At 39.4% G+C, this 17,606-nt stretch overlaps 2 protein-coding genes across 3 annotated transcripts in view; one reads left to right on the forward strand and one right to left on the reverse strand.

Moving 5' to 3' along the window:
- LOC138353130 (regulating synaptic membrane exocytosis protein 2-like) overlaps window positions 1–9,633 on the forward strand; it is a 67,689-nt gene extending 58,056 nt beyond the window's left edge. Inside the window, exons 4-5 of one of the 2 annotated variants that reach the window (XM_069305962.1) lie at window positions 6,200–6,273; window positions 9,470–9,633. In XM_069305962.1, coding sequence (XP_069162063.1) covers window positions 6,200–6,273; window positions 9,470–9,502 — 107 coding nt within the window. In that variant the 3' untranslated portion in view covers window positions 9,503–9,633. Of the gene's footprint in view, window positions 1–6,199; window positions 7,177–9,469 lie in introns of those variants that run through there. The other variant, XM_069305961.1, reaches the window with a different exon arrangement.
- The window catches only part of LOC138353132 (centrosomal protein of 19 kDa-like), a 136,899-nt gene that overhangs the window by 105,150 nt on the left and 14,143 nt on the right, over window positions 1–17,606 (reverse strand). The gene's annotated exons all lie outside the window — the stretch shown is intronic.

Consider the following 17,606-nt stretch of genomic DNA (forward strand, 5'->3'; position numbering starts at 1 on the left):
TGGGATCAACGTCCCCGCGGCCCGGTCTCTGACTAGGCCTCTGGTCAACCAGGCTGTTAGACGCTGCTTCTCTCAGTCTGACGTATGAATCACAGCCTCATTGATCAGGTATCCTTTCAATGGAGGGGAATTATAAGGGAAAAGCGTTTGTTGTTGTTGTTTAAGATTCAGCTATTGGGAACAAAAAGTTGCAAGTAGCACGGGCTATGGTGAGCCCGTAGTGGAATTACCTGGCACAGGAGCGGGGCTGTAATTGGGAAAGCGCCAAGCCATTACGACTATATAGCACTGAGAAGGCGTCAGGATAAGGATTTGGGATGGGACGGGAGGATGGAATGGTGCCCAACCATTTCGGGACGGTCGAGGATTGAACGCAGACCTGCATGAAGCGAGAGAACCAGGCCAGTTATGTTTAACTGGTCCTTATGTATAGCGGGAGAGTGTTGAAAAGTCTTGGAGCTTTTTTTTTTAGCGTGGTGATACAGTGGTTATCTTGAAATGATTTCGGAGCTTAGCGTCCCCGCGGCCCGGTCCTCGACCAGGCCTCCTTTTTGTTACACATCCCCCAGGAAGCAGCCCGTAGCAGCTGTCTAACTCCCAGGTACCTATTTACTGCTATGTGAACAGTGGGCATCAAGGTGAAAGAGACTTTTTGCCCATTTGTCTCTGCCTCCACCGGGGATCGAACTTGGAACCTCAGGACTACGAATCCGAAACACTGTCCACTCAAATGTCAGGACCGATTTGGCTTTGCATCACGCGGACGGAGGTTCTAGTCCCAGCAAGGGTATATATATATATACTATATATATATATATATATATATATATATGTCGTACCTAGTAGCCAGAACTCACTTCTCAGCCTACTATTCAAGGCCCGATTTGCCTAATAAGCCAAGTTTTCCTGAATTAATATATTTACTATAATTTTTTTCTTATGAAATGATAAAGCAACCCTTTTCTCTATGTATGAGGTCAATTTTTTTTTATTGGAGTTAAAATTAACGTAGATATATGACCGAACCTAACCAACCCTACCTAACCTAACCTAACCTATATTTATAGGTAAGGTTAGGTTAGGTAGCCAAAAAAAGCTAGGTTAGGTTAGGTTAGGTAGGTTAGGTAGACGAAAAAACATTAATTCATGAAAACTTGGCTTATTAGGCAAATCGGGCCTTGAATAGTAGGCTGAGAAGTGCGTTCTGGCTATTAGGTACGACATATATATATATATATATATATATATATATATATATATATATATATATATATATATATATATATATAATATATAATTCTAACACGAATTTTCCAAAGATACCTTACAAGCAGAACTTATTGTAGAAGGAGGAAAGAATCGAGGCAATTACAGAAGCACCATACTGTCCCCCGAGCTCAAAGCGGCAGCTAAAAGCCTTCGTGAGAACAAGGAGATAGTTGTCAGGAGAGGTGACAAGTCGCCAATATATGTCATTCTTAAAAAAGACGAATATCTGGCGAAAATGAACCTCATACTCTCTGACCAAACTAAGTTCCAAAGGGTAACGAAGGACACTACAGCCGAATTGAAAGCAAAGGTCAACAAACTGATCGAAACTGTGAACGCCAAGAAATCCGGACTCCACCTGCCAAAGATCATTGGGGAATATAAACCTGGATATGCGTATGGAAATGTCAAGACACACAAGCCTGGAAACCCACTTCGGCCAATCACTAGCCAGATACCCACACCCACGTACAGACTGGCGAAGCGACTCAACGGCCTGCTGACTCCTTATGTTCCTTGCGCCTTCAGCCTGAAGTCTCCAAAGGAATTTGTTGACTTACTGCGGGGCACACGGGCCACAGGGATAAGAGCCTCGTTGGACGTAGAATCGCTGTTTACCAACGTACCTGTGGACGAGACAATCGGGATGATAGCCGACAGAGTGTATCGTGATCCAGCCTGTACTCCTCTTGACATACCAGAAAATATTCTGAGGAAACTACTCCAAGCTTGTACTAAAGAGGCACCCTTCTTGAGCCCGGATGGGCACATGTATAAGCAAGTAGATGGGGTCGCCATGGGTTCTCCCCTAGGTGTCCTGTTTGCAAACTTCTACATGGGTACCATCGAGCAAAAAGTCTTAGTCGACATGAACTTGAAACCGGCCATATACTGCAGGTATGTTGACGACATTTTTACACAGGTACCAGATGCCAGACATCTGCAGGCGCTGAAGGAGGCATTTGAGCAGAGTTCCGTGCTGCGTTTCACTTACGAGATGGAAAAGGATGGGAAGCTGCCCTTTCTAGATGTAACAGTCATGGAATAGCGGAGGTTTCCACACTGCAGTCTACACTAAGGAAACGAACATAGGAATGTGCCTAAATGCCAACAGCGACTGCCCAGACAGGTAAAAGAGGAGTGTTGTTAACGCATATGTCGACCGTGCTCTCAGCCACAGCTCAGAATGGAAGAAAGTCGACGAAGAACTCTGTAGGGTAAGGCAGGTCCTAGTCAACAACGGTTTCTCCAATGGTTTCGTCGAAGACATCATAAGAAGGAAAGTGAAACGCCATGCAACCTCTGAAGAGACAACTAACACAACACCTATACCCCCTATTAGACTATTTTACAGGAACTTCTTTTCCACAGCTCATAAAACGGAGGAAAGGGTCCTGAAAGATATTGTTAATAGAAACGTTATCCCTACAGACAAAAATCAGAGGATACAACTGACGATTTACTATAAAACCAGAAAAACGGCCAGTCTACTCATGAGAAACTCTCCAGACACAAAGCAGAACGCTTTAAAAGAGACCAACGTCGTCTATGCCTTCAAATGCCCACGTGGGGACTGTAAGCTCCAAAAAAACCAGTATATAGGCAAGACAACAACATCTCTTTCTAGGCGTTTAACGATGCATAAGCAACAGGGCTCCATTAAGGAACATATAATCTCTTCCCACAACCAAACCATTGCCAGAGAAATCCTAGTAAACAACACAGAAATCATCGATAGATACAGCGATAGCAGACGACTTGACGTTTGCGAGGCACTGCACATTAAGAAGTCAACACCAGCAATCAACAGCCAATTAATGCACAACTATATTCTACCCACCTCAAGACTCCGCTCCAATATAGAAGCATCAAGAAATATGGATCAATAGGCTTTCTACAATCACTTCCATTTCAATACCCATTGTTTCGTGTTCTGTCCTGTGTTGATGAAATTAATACCCTATTAAATACCACCTCACCCCATCCACCTCACTCAAATGTAGATATAAACAAATCGGAGATATGTAAGTTCTATTCAGTTGTGTATGTGTAAAGTCTTTGAAAATGTAATAAGTTTTACGAAACGCGCTCAAGTGTCGCGTCAGACTAGAAATAAAAATGAATTTTGGAGAATTGATTTTTGAATTACCTCCAACAGTGAAAAGAAATGTACGAAAGATTGAGAAAATTCGTGTTAGAATTATTAATCTTACTTTTTTGGTCATATTTAATAATATATGTCTACAGGAAAGACTGCTACCAAAATATACTAATATATATATATATATATATATATATATATATATATATATATATATATATATATATATTGATCTTTTTCACACGTATATACATAATTTTTATATTTTTCCCACTTTCTACAAACTACGAACTTTCCATTATCAAAGGCTCAATTCATTATATAATTCCGAACATCAGAGTCTGATCATTTTTCTCATTGTAAATATATATTTTGGCTTTTATTTTGGGAGGGGGAGTTACAATTCATGATTTCATCTTTTCATTGAAAGGAACATAGAGTGACATCTTGAAATATTGCATGGACATTGCAGATTTGACTTTTATTCCACATACACAATGTCTATGAACTTGATCTTGAGTGTGTGTGTGTGTGTATAGCTTATCTATTTATCTACCCATTCACCTAGATATGTATATTATGTGACCTGTAAGTGACTTTAATATGCATATTGTATGATCGTTATGGGACCTAAATATACGTACATACTATGAGTAACTTATACACATGCCTTACTAAGATATACATCTTGTGTGATCTTTACATGACGTCAGTATACATAATTTGTGACCTGGATATTAACTTTTATACATATACATATTGTGTGACCTGAACATGACCTGAATATAAATATTCACATTTTGTGACCCTCACATAACTTACATATATATATGCATATTCATATTGTGTGGCCTGCAAATTAATTCACTATGTATATACATATTGTACTAATAAAATATTCATACTGATGCACGAGAAAATAATGTTTACAGTGGGAGGTCTGCATAATACTTATGTATACATATACATGTCGTGTGGCCTGTGTTCATTTATGAATTGCCTTAGACATTTAATTGTAATAATTTCTTTGAAGACATTATTACATCTTTAAATAATGACATCTTTAAGTGTCATTATATTAGATAATGCAACAGATGCATTCTAACTTTTTTTTGATTTTGGATTATTTTTTTTTTGGGGGGGGGAGAGTTTTTAATTTTTTTGTATTTATATTATTTTTGGATTATGTATTTTTGGGGGGGGGGATTTTTAAATTCTTTTTGGATTTTTAATTGATTTGTTTTGTTGTAGACAACAACAGCTGTAGGAAGAGGTTCAAAAGACTTTCAACAATAACAGTTCACCTAACAATAATTAGGTTAACTAATTATTGCTAGAACTTGACTTGAGTTTTACAAACTAAACTTTTGGTCTCGTTGAACTTTGTAACATTTGAATATTTACATTTTTTTCACATTTGAACTTTGAATACTTAAACTTTGAACCTTCCTCTTGCCTGTATCTCATCCAACCTTTCAGACTTTCAGACTTCACTCTTCTACAACTTTTCACTTCTCTGACCTTGTTTTCTGACCATTCTAGCTTTAGAGTTATCGATCTTCAAGGTTTCTAAATCTGACCAAAACGAAACTTTCAGATCTCATATTTTGACTCGCTTTATAATATATTTTAATCATTTACAATATCTGGCCCAAGACTTTCCTTACATTTTAGCGATTTGAGCTTGTCGTGAGTTTTTATTATTCTTATTCTTGGACTTTATTGATTTTGTTTTATTTCTCTTCTTCACCACATGGATAATTTTATCTTTTCTTGAAGACATGGATAATTTTATCTTTTCTTGAAGACATGGATAATTTTATCTTTTCTTGAAGACATGGATAACTTTATCTTTTCTTGAAGACATGGATAACTTTATCTCTTCTTGAAGACATGACCATTCTAATGGTTTGCTTGTTAGCAATAAATAATTAGATATAAAAGTAAAGATATTGTAAGCATTAAAACATAATAATTTATTTAAGGTTTGATATTTTAGCCAATACTTATTATTATATTTTATATCATCCGTTCTATGAATATATATATATATATATATATATATATATATATATATATATATATATATATATATATATATATATATATATATATATATATATATATATATATAGTCCTGGGGACCATTCAGGCTTGTTTGCATATATATATATATATATATATATATATATATATATATATATATATATATATATATATATATATATATGTCGTACCTAGTAGCCAGAACTCACTTCTCAGCCTACTATGCAAGGCCCAATTTGCCTAATAAGCCAAGTTTTCATGAATTAATTGTTTTTCGACTACCTAACCTACCTAACCTAACATAACCTAACTTTTTCGGCTACCTAACCTAACCTACCCTATAAAGATAGGTTAGGTTAGGTTAGATAGTGTTGGTTAGGTTTGGTCATATATCTACGTTAATTTAAACTCCAATAAAATTTTTTTTACCTCAAACATAATGAAATGGGTAGATTTATCATTTCATAAGAAAAAAATTAGAGAAAACATATTAATTCAGGAAAACTTGGCTTATTAGGCAAATCGGGCCTTGCATAGTAGGCCGATAAGTGCGTTCTGGCTACTAGGTACGACATATATATATATATATATATATATATATATATATATATATATATATATATATATATATATATATATATATGTAACATTAACAATTGTGTAGAAATTGAATTGACCTTTCTAAGGTTAGTCCATATTGCATTTATCCCTCATATACTGCCTTTTTTACATGCGTGTCACTGATCTTTTTCTAATTCTGGACTTTTGTTTGTGTGTCGGCAGGCGAGGGTGAGGCGGTGGCAGAGCGGTGGAAGAGAGAGGAGATCCTTGACGCCAAGATCAAAAAGTTCCTGGCGGTGAGCTTACCTGTCCCATCCCACCTTCCCACTTTCTCTTTCTTTTTCTCTCTCTCTCCGCCATTCCGTTGTCTCTGGCATCTGTTTTCCTCCTCTCTCATACAACCCCAAGCTCCACCATTCCCGTTTTCTTTGTTATTCTGCGTCGGTGTTCTACACGAAGAATGAAATGAAATGGAAAAGATTACTTTATTTATTTACTCTTCTCTGTGTCTTGTTTATTTCTGCTGACTACTGAGATGCATATATATATAGAGTATCTTTTTTTTTTTAATTTTGAGTTGATGCGACTCTTGCTTTAATGATTTCTGCTGACTGAAATAATCGGATTATTTTGATTTGTTCTCGGTTTAATAAATTTAAAATTACGTGTGAGTGCTAAACATCTTGAATCATTTAATGCCGCTCCTCATTTATGTCCATTGTGATAATCTAAGTTCAAAGGACCCGTAAAAATCTACATGTACCGAAAAGGTTAAAAATAATATTTTTTTTACAAGCGTCCAGAAATGTTTGATTGTAATTAATGATTTTCTTTGCGGCTCCGAGTCGGAACGTGAGAGATGGTTGTCACAGAGGCATCCACAGCTTGGTGAAGTCTTTTCAGAACTGCAGATTCATTCAAAAAAATGTATAAAACTAAGTATATAGACGCCACCCCTACAAGAGCTCAGAATTCGTTTTTTATCAGTCAGTTGCATTTACTAGAGAGAACGCAAGCCACATATTTACACGGGTACTTGCTTAAACATACAAACCTAGGTAAACACACAAAAGACTCTGCCCCTGCAAGAGACTCGAACCTAGAAGGCCCAGGTGTTCGCGCACCCAGACACAAACTAGTACCCTGACCGCTCCACCACATGGCAACATGTGGATTCGTACATATGAAATGTGTGTATACATACGCAGAACGTATTGATACATACATATATATATATATATATATATATATATATATATATATATATATATATATATATATATATATTTATATTTATTTATTTATTTATTGCTACTTATACAACATTTCAATGCATTAACTTGTGTCTGGATGTAGTACATATTGATGTATACATACTCAACATATGGATACCTACATGTACGTAATATTGGTACCTACATGTTTACCATGTAAATACGGGCAACATATATGCATGAATATTGGTATACATCATATGGATACATACATACATATACATCATATATATATATATATATATATATATATATATATATATATATATATATATATATATATATATATATATATATATATATATGTATATATATATATATATATATATATATATATAATATTATAATGAGGTACCCAGAGGAGTATTAGGTTCCCAATGTTAGCATCAGGTTACTCTGTGTTATCAGATTTCCCTGTATCAGTATTAGTTTCCTAAGTATTAATTTCCAGGCTCGTCAGTTGTAATATCAGGCTTCACATTGTATCAGGTTTCCCACAGTGTTATAACCAGGTTCTCCAAGTATTAGTATCCTGGGGCCAGATTCACGAAGCAGTTACGCAAGAACTTACGAACCTGTACATCTTGTCTCGATCTTTGGCAGCTTTGTTTACAATTATTAAACAGTTAATGAGCTCCGAAGCACCAGGAGGCTGTTTATAACAATAAGAACAGTTGATTGATAAGTTTTCATGCTTGTAAACTGTTAAATATATGTAACCAAAGCCGTCAAAGATTGAGGAAAGATGTACACGTTCGTAAGTACTTGCTTAACTGCTTCGTGAATCTGGCCCCAGGTTCACAGTGCTAGTATCACGTTCCTTCGTGTAGTATTAGGATCGCTAATAGTAGTATTACATCCATTAGAGAATTAGGATTCAACCATCCATTAGAAAGTCCGATTCTGTCCAGCCGGATGGACGGATAGGGGGTATTACAAGGATAGGACACTGTAGGACGTGTCCCATCCCGCGTGAGTGAGTACTTGAGTTAGTAATGTCTCCCCGTCACCGCTGTGAGTACCTCTGTAACACCGCTGTGAGTACCTCTGTAACACCCATCTCGTTAGTGTCTGTGAAAGGGCTGGTACAAGTCCAATATTTCACCGTGTTTAAATTTTCGTTTTTTTCACGTCAATAATTTGCTTTATCGAGAGAAGCTAATTCTTAATATTTTTTTGTTATATTCCTCAGGCTTTCTCCTATTCTTTTATCCCTTTCTTTAGCTCCTGATCATCGTGTCTGCTCCTGCTTCCCTCATTCATGCCGCGTTTACTCAGGGCGTTCGTAAACTCTGCCTGTTCGTTCAATCCGTTCGTGCAAATAATCAATTGGCATCAGTCGCTGGGTTTCTTACGACTCATAAACATTTGTATCAGACATAAGAATTAAAAGTTTGTACTAAGACGTGCATTTTGAGAGACAAAGACCAGCATTCATGGCTTGCAAGCAGGAGAGTGTAGGGTCCGAGGGAGCCCAGCGCCTGAGTCACTCGCCCTGCTCCTCTTCCTCCTCCTCCCTTTCCGCCTGTTTTGCTGTCCGTCTGCATGCTGCCCGCCGCTCTTCTCGTGTCCGCTGTGCTCACCTCGTCGACTCCAGGATACTCCATGGGGGACACGCCAGAGCCCCACGCACGTTCGCACCAGCAGCCAATCCTGCCCGAGTTCAGGGAGTCCTAGGGGGCCAGGGGGCACAGTCCTGCGGCCAAGAATGGCAGTTCTAGCTCTTACCGGGGGTAGGGTTAGCGTGTATGTTTACTGAGGGTCGTAGGTGGTAGGTGGTAGGTGGTAGGAGGAGCCGCGTGATGGGGCTCCTGCTAGCGTCCAAGTATCACTCTCTGTTATGTTATTTGGCTTTCTTGTTTAATATTTACAAATGTTGTGTGGCTTAGTATGTTCAGACCGCCCGTATAACCTCACTGTTATGAATAGAAATGTTACAATGTGGTTTTGAGTGCGGTGTGTTGGTTGTCACGTCTGTGAGTGAAGGTCCAACTACCCGACAGTAGTTTGGTCGGTGGAAGCCGGCCCGAGGCCAGTGGCGCAAGGTTTATTGGTGAGGCAGTAAGGTGTTGCTGCGCTTGTGGTGGGCGGCGTGCGTGGTGTGGGCGTCACAGGACGTGGGTAGTAGTGGAGGGTGGTGGTGCGGCCCCCTGCCGCTGGTGAGGAGGGCCCCCTGACGTTGGCTGGGAGTTCAGTGTGTGAGTGTTTGTGTCCGCAGGGGATATGGACCAGTACCCGCGCCCTGGGCTAGGCGAGCCTGGGGGGTCGCGGAGAGAGAAACACTACCACAGAGACTATCGCCTCCCTAAGGATGAAATTCGGGACTATGGGTTAGGGAACCATCGGGACTTGGAGTCCTTTCCCAGGGACCTGGCAGATAAATACAGGGACAGATATAACCAATACCTGAACCGGCTAGAAAGAACTTACCATAATCAAGTAAGTGAAGAATATTGTGATAATAGGGCAACTGATAGTAGAAATTACACGGAGAGGAGAAAGAAAACAGTGCGTTTTAACTCGGAAGGCTGGGACACGTTGGAGGAGGAGGAGCTGGAGCCGAGCGTGGACCCCAGGTGGACTAGTGCCTCTAGTGTATATTACGAGGACCTACCCCGGCCGCCCCTCGGGGTGGGCGGGGTGTGCATCACCCGTGACCTGGCACAGGGGCGCCGCCTGCCCCACTGGTCGGGTGGACGCGAGCTTCCACTACCTGCCGCCAGGAAGGAACTCTGGGAAGCGGAACGCCAGGAATCACAGGACTCCCAGACCAAAGATAGCGGCATTGACTCAGGCACAAGTAGTAACTTTAACTCCAGCGAGGACTCGAGCAAAGGAGAAGTGCCGAGAGTGTACAGAGTACGTATCTTTTCTCTTACAAGTAGCTAGTTCATCACTACAAGTTAGTCCAATTACTCAGATGCTAGTTAAACAGCACATATGCCACTAATGATGCCCAGAAGGTAAACTAACAAGTACTTGTATGTAGATGTTGGAGCTAAATAGGAATGCTAGATACTAGAGTTACTTTGACTACCCTCCCATAAGGGTAGTTTGGTAATTCAGGTCAGTGATCTCTGGCCACGTGCTTTCATATGGCTGCAGGTCACAGATGTGTCGTGTATGTACCCACACCTTATGGACAGGTAGTCAGGTGACCTAGGTAATTGGAAACTCCCTTTCCCTCAAGGCTTGAACACTTTGAATTTCAGCCAAGAGTCCATTTGGTCGACCAAACTATTCAACTATTGTTATACAGACATGCCACACTGGCGTAGATTTCGTTGTCAAACTATGTGATTGAGCAGAGACTGTAATAAAGTTGATCTATGATATAGCACTCTAATTCGTGTAATGCTTGCATGGACATTTATTTTAGAGGACCAGAGAGCTAGTCTTATAGCGCTGATTCTGTGTTGTTGTCGAGCTGGGCCGCGCGCTGTGCTGAGTGTGTCAAGTAGAGATTCAGCAGGTGTGTGTTCAGTTGCAAGGTCTAAGAGGCGGAAACCTCCAAGGTACAAACCTCCCCTTTCCCTTCCTCCACATTGGTCTGAGTGACCCCTACCTCAGACATACCCCCTTTCCCTTGCATTATTTTCCTGCGTTAGCTTCTATATATATATGTATATATTTTTCATTTTCTTTCCTGAACTCATTTTCCTTATTTCCAATAAATTAGCAAACCAAAATCCCATGTGTCGATTTAAAGTTTCCATGGATAAATGTCTTAACTTATATATGTACAAAATATAAAATTAATGACTCTTGGTCGATCCCAGCTTGCTGGATTGTACTTTTAACAAGTGTATTGTGCTCAATGATTCTAGGTAGTGACGATACCTTTATTGTTGAGCCTTTATGGCATAGAACAGCTAGAAACATAGCATGAGATTATCAAATTAAATTATAAATATTCCCACCACAAAAAAAAAAAAAATTAAATGAATGTTTCAAGCCTGGGCATTAGGCCTATATTAATCTCACTTGGATGCATCTTAGTCGGGTTGGTTTGTTGGTTGTGTAATGCCTTCCAAGACTTGGTATGTGGGGTACAGTATTCCTCGTTAGATGGGAGACTGTTCTGGGGCTACACACTAGTGAGTGTGATGGCTAACTTGCTTTTTCTTATACTGTTTCTCTTCTTGAGTCTGTTTCTTTACTACCTCCTTCTCTTCCTTACACCTTCTTTGTCTTCCTTACTCCCTCCCTCCCTCTCCTCTCTTCCTTACATCTTTTCTCTCTTCTGTTTTTCTGTTCCTTACTCCCTCTCTGTCCCCTCTTTTTTACATCCTTTCCTCTCTTCTGTTCCTTACTCTCTCTCCTCTATTCCGTGCTTCCTCCCATTCTTACTCGCTCTCTTACTCACTCGCTCCTCTTCTTTACTCGCTCTCCTCTCTTCCTTACTCCTTTCCTATCCTCCCCTTTGTCTCTCATTACCTTTTTCCTTTACCGTCTATCTTTAAGACTCCCTATCTTGCCCTCTCGAAGGCTATTATTTTCTGGGGCATATTACTCCCCTCCTTCCGTCCCTGGCACTCGGGCACCGTACAGCACTAACAAGAGGACAGTTGGCGGTGTGGTGGTTGAGGCTGGGTGATGTGCAGGCCTTGGCCCCTCTCGGAGGCTGTGATGAGGACGTGGTGATGCTTCGTCGGTGCTTGGGACCATCCTTACATGACCTCGTCTTCCACTACCTCTTTCCCCCCGCCTCTCTCTCTCTCTCTCTCTCTCTCTCTCTCTCTCTCTCTCTCTCTCTCTCTCTCTCTCTCTCTCTCTCTCTCTCTCTCTCTCTCTCTCTCTCTCTTGGCAATCTTACAAACATGCATCTACCGTTTCTACCTCACACGTCAATGCCACAATTATTTTCCTTACACATCAACACGACACAGTGGCTATATCTCCTTGCTGCCCCCATTTCTGTGACCTTCCCGGCGCCTGTAGGCACCAGCAGACTGTATGTCGCTGACGACGCTACGTTGAAGGCTTTCTTCAGATTCCGTCATCTTAAAACCTGTAGGCCCGTTCACCTGCTGTGGCTCTGTATGTTCAGCTGTGTGTTCGACCACACGGGTGCAGCTGTGCGTTCGACCACACACATGTGCGTGATTCGTTCGTAGCTGGCTAAGGTCACTAGTATCGTCCGAGAGGTTAGCGAGGGTGTTGTCATCTCCAGCAGGTAACGCTGCCTTATATTGCCTGGATTTAGTTGGAATGCAGCCTTATACATCAGTGCAGCCGTATAACTTATTTTTAGAGGACTTTGACTGTTTTGCCTAATTGCCCTCAATTTTAATTAGCCTGTTCTATGAGTGTCAAGAAATCTAGTGCCTTAGAGGCTGACTGTCTTTCATAGTTTGTCAACTCCTGTTTTTACACTAGTGACTAGAAAGCTCGAGTTTAGTGTGAGGTAGAGGGGCCCTCACCCAGAATCTGCCGGCCCCCAACGAGTAACCTGGGATGCCCTCCCTCCCCCCCGGACCCCACGTCCCCCGGGACCCCACGTCCCCCCTCTGGCTGTCCCTACCTCGCCTCCCCTTACCCCTGACCTAGTGAGGTCGCCTATCCTTCCTCCCCTGACCCCTACCTTACAAACCTCACCCTAATCTGGCGAAGGCAAACGATCCCAACCTCGCTTTCCTTCCTCATGTTATTCCTTCTCTCACGTCCTCCTCATCTCAGTTGCCTCCTCCTACCCTCCCTCTGTCCCTCACCACGTGTTGTAGAGGGTCGGGCTTGCATGTGAGCTGTTTGTGTTGGTGTGATTGCCCTCCCCGCTGCCCGAGCAAACATCTTTTAGATCAAGTGGACCACTGAATCAAGATGCAATGTATTGGGGATATATATGTTATTTGCGGAATTACATTGACTTAATTGAGAAACGCAACAAGAAAATCGAGTCATTTGATGAAGCCTGTAGTTAGAGACTACAGAGTTGATAACAGGAGACAGCCTCGACCACTGTCACTTGCGATTCTTGACTACATATGCCTGGAGGCTGGAGAGGAAAGTTATTCACTTATTGGTAAGGCAGAGGATCAGCGGAGAAAGCTTGTAATGAGCTCAATGCCAGTGCCATATTCAGTGCCATATTCGGTGCCATATTCGGTGCCATACTCAGTGCCTCGTGACTTTAATTACCATTATTTTTGCTTGTTTTTTGAAGGCAATTAATATTTAGGGATAATTTTAGTCGCAGGTTTGGAGACGAAAATATTATGATGTTCTCTGACGTTACAAAGTTATATAGTTAATCAATATTAAAAGAACACTAATATATAAGGAATATATAATAGATCGCGACTCGAGAGGAAGAATATTTTAAACTTTCGGGAGCGGCTCAGGATGAAAATTTTACACAAGTGACATAGAAACCAAAAACTGATATGATATTTTTGTTTATACAATTGGGTAAACACACACACACACACACACACACACACACACGAGAGAGCTTAAACCAGGCTGGGGCTCGGACACCCCCCCTTCCCCCCCACCGGCAGCTGGTGTCCCCCCCCCCACACGCTCGTAGATGCCTCCAAGTAGATAGCACGAATGTAGAATCTAGAAAGCATGCGCGCGCATGTTAGCCTGTGTGCGTATGTGTACGCATGTGTGCGTATGTGTGCCTGATGCCTAGGCTGTTATCCTCCTCTCCTCCATTCCCCTCTCTCCCTCCTCCTCCTCCTCCTCCTCCATCGCCCCTTTCCCCACTCCCAATTAATTTTTATATCTTGTAGTCTCAGTAGGCAATACTCGCCTTTGGTGTGCTATATCCGTACTAAGTCAATTTCCAACTGTTCTAACAGAAAGTTTATCTATTGCTATTTTCTATTTTTTTTTTCGTATGTTCCTTGGCCCAGTATTTAAACTGTGATTGGTTATGCATTTCAATTGAGTATATAGCATTGCTCTTTCTGGGAAGACCAGCAGCATAGTTCACATTTTTTACAAGTTTTTGCAACAGTAGCATATGTATACATATATATATATATATATATATATATATATATATATATATATATATATATATATATATATATATATATATATATATTTTGAACCACATATGTATTAGATTTGAGTAGGTAGGGAGAATTATTAGATGTTAATTGCTGTTTTATATTAGGAAGCATTAGGGTAGAGGTAACAATCTTGAAATTGCAAGAGTAAGAAGAGGCTTGATGGTAAGTTAATCCTAATTTTTCTTAATATTGATTTTAAATAATGTTTTTGTGTGTAAATTCCTGTCATCCAAGGTGGTCCATCTCCTTAAATCAACATTGTTGGCAAAATATTTAACCTCATCCACATAAAACTTCTTTCGACATTCTTTACACGAGAATATCTTTATGTAGTGAAAATTAACACCCTTCCCCCACCCATCCCTGATAACATTTTGACCTCTAAGGCCGTTCTGGTTAACATTTTAAGAACATGCATATATATATATATATATATATATATATATATATATATATATATATATATATATATATATATATATAAAATATATGTGTGTGTGTGTGCTTAGTGATCAACTCTTGTTGTGACTTATTTCTATGGGAATTGGTTCTTGTATTTCTACTTCTGTCAAATAATTTTCTTTCAGCTACAAGTGTGACTTAAGTCTCTACTGTAGTAGTGAAGACAACAACACACTCAGAACTACAACAACTACTCATTTTTGTTGATCAACTGCTACTCTCTGTACCTCTGCTGATGTTAAACTACCAATACTGATAAACCACCACTTCAACCATTAACTATTAGTTCTATAATTATACACTACTACTGATACTGCTGCAACTACTACTACTACCATTACAACTATTGTTACTCCTACGACGTCGTGCTACCACTACTTAGTCTTATAGGAGTCGTCTTGAACGATGGGTCGTCTAGGGAGGTAGGTCGTACGACTGTGTGGTCGACTGTCGGACGTCTGTGTGGTCGACCATCGTACGTCTGTCTGGTCGACCATCGGACGTCTGTGTGGTCGACCGACGGACGTCTTAATGACTGTAAAATGGGAAAAAATAACAGAAATAAATAATAGGCGAAAAACAAAATGAAATTTCGAATACAAAATCAAACAGAAACTTTATGAATTTCTCTCACACGCAATAGGAAGAAAACGGAGCTTCAAACGATATATATAAAGCTTAGAATTAATAAGCGGATAAATATATATATATATACTGGGTATATATATATATATATATATATATATATATATATATATATATATATATATATATATATATATATATATATATATATATAATTGTGAGGGTACCACCTCTGGTGCCAATGTGGGGACCCATAGCCTCGGAGAAGAAAATAAAAAGTATTCAGAGGAGACCTTGTGGTCTCTCAGTGAACACTAATATTATCTTCTCCTACCACCCCCATTCTTTTGTATGTACACATATATATTTGCTTTATTTGAACCTTGTTACAAAAAAGGAGTTACATATAGGTTACAAAGATGGTTATCATAGGTTGTCGAGTTCCTCCCGCTCCTCAGATGGCGGGCAGGAACCCTGGATGCAGTGCGCATTTCCCCTCTGTATCGCCACGCTGAGGCGCTGGAAAAGAAAGCTGGCAGCTCTAGAGTCCCGTCACTGGACTATATATATATATATATATATATATATATATATATATATATATATATATATATATATATATATATATATATATATATATATATATAATATGTCGTACCTAGTAGCCAGAACTCACTTCTCAGCCTACTATTCAAGGCCCGATTTGCCTAATAAGCCAAGTTTTCCTGAATTAATATATTTACTATAGTTTTTTTCTTATGAAATGATAAAGCAACCCTTTTCTCTATGTATGAGGTCAATTTTTTTTTATAGGAGTTAAAATTAACGTAGATATATGACCGAACCTAACCAACCCTACCTAACCTAACCTAACCTATATTTATAGGTAAGGTTAGGTTAGGTAGCCAAAAAAGCTAGGTTAGGTTAGGTTAGGTAGGTTAGGTAGACGAAAAAACATTAATTCATGAAAACTTGGCTTATTAGGCAAATCGGGCCTTGAATAGTAGGCTGAGAAGTGCGTTCTGGCTATTAGGTACGACATTATATATATATATATATATATATATATATATATATATATATATATATATATATTATATATATATATTATATATATATATATTCTAAACATTCGTTAGAGAAAAGCTAGCGAAATATCGTAGAGGAAACACCGAGTCCCACCAAAAATCGATACGGCTGGGATGAAAGTGCAAGGCTCGGTGGATCCAAAATAGCGTCCCTCCCCCCCTTGGATAGGGCAGGGGGTAGAGGACAGGAGTGACGTCACTGGACTGTCCTCTCGAAGGGAGGGTGTAGGAATGGGGGGATGGGGTGGGGGAGGAGGAGGTGGACCTCTTCCTCCCTACGCTCTCACTTATAATTTCTCTTAAATTAGCGTGTCTTCACACTTGGCGTTAATGGGTGGAGTTCTGCGTATCCCACAGAAGAGTCAATAGATCGTTCATCGCTAAATAATGGTCTCATCACCACCCATTGAAAGTAGTAACGATAATAATAAAGTAATGTCTACTCACTGATATAAAAACATAGGATAAAAGTCCCCACGTGTGTATGTGTGAGTTTTATGTAAAGAAATTACAACAAGATTTTGGTACTCTAGTGAGTGCTTTGTCAAGGTCTGAGTATATGGGTCAGCCTTTACATATAACTTCTTTACATAATTCTCACAAATACTCAAGTGTGGAGGGTTTTATCCTAGAGAAAAGCCAGCATAATAATAATGACTTTAATGCTAATGCTAAAAGGAACAGCAAAAATATTTTATTATTATTATTATTAATTTTTTGCGTCTAACATATAAACGCTAAATAATATAATATTTAATACACACATACACACACACGCATATATATATTATATATATATATATATATATATATATATATATATCTATATATATATATATATATATATATAAATAATCATATATAAATTTATATATTTTTTAATGCACGACTTATATCGGAAAGAGCCCTTAACAATGTATTTCCGTTTTCTGTTTTGGCGTCATACCAGAGAAGTCCCACTCGATAGTCTCTACCGAAAATAGAATAGAGAGAGAGAGAAAAAGAGAGAGAAAAAGAGAGAAAGAAACGGAGGAATTTCAGCTTCATTTTTTAAAAAAAGGCAAAAGCGAAAATTCCATTCAGTCACATTCTGCAAGACGAGCTCTGTGACACATGATTTGCTTTGCAGCACGAGTTTAGAGGAGAGATGTGCTGGTTTAGCTATCACGTAAATATTCGAAAAAATCTTGCCCCCCCA

The sequence above is a fragment of the Procambarus clarkii genome, chromosome 56 (genome assembly GCF_040958095.1).
Source record: "Procambarus clarkii isolate CNS0578487 chromosome 56, FALCON_Pclarkii_2.0, whole genome shotgun sequence".
Classification (NCBI taxonomy): Eukaryota; Metazoa; Arthropoda; class Malacostraca; order Decapoda; family Cambaridae; genus Procambarus; species Procambarus clarkii.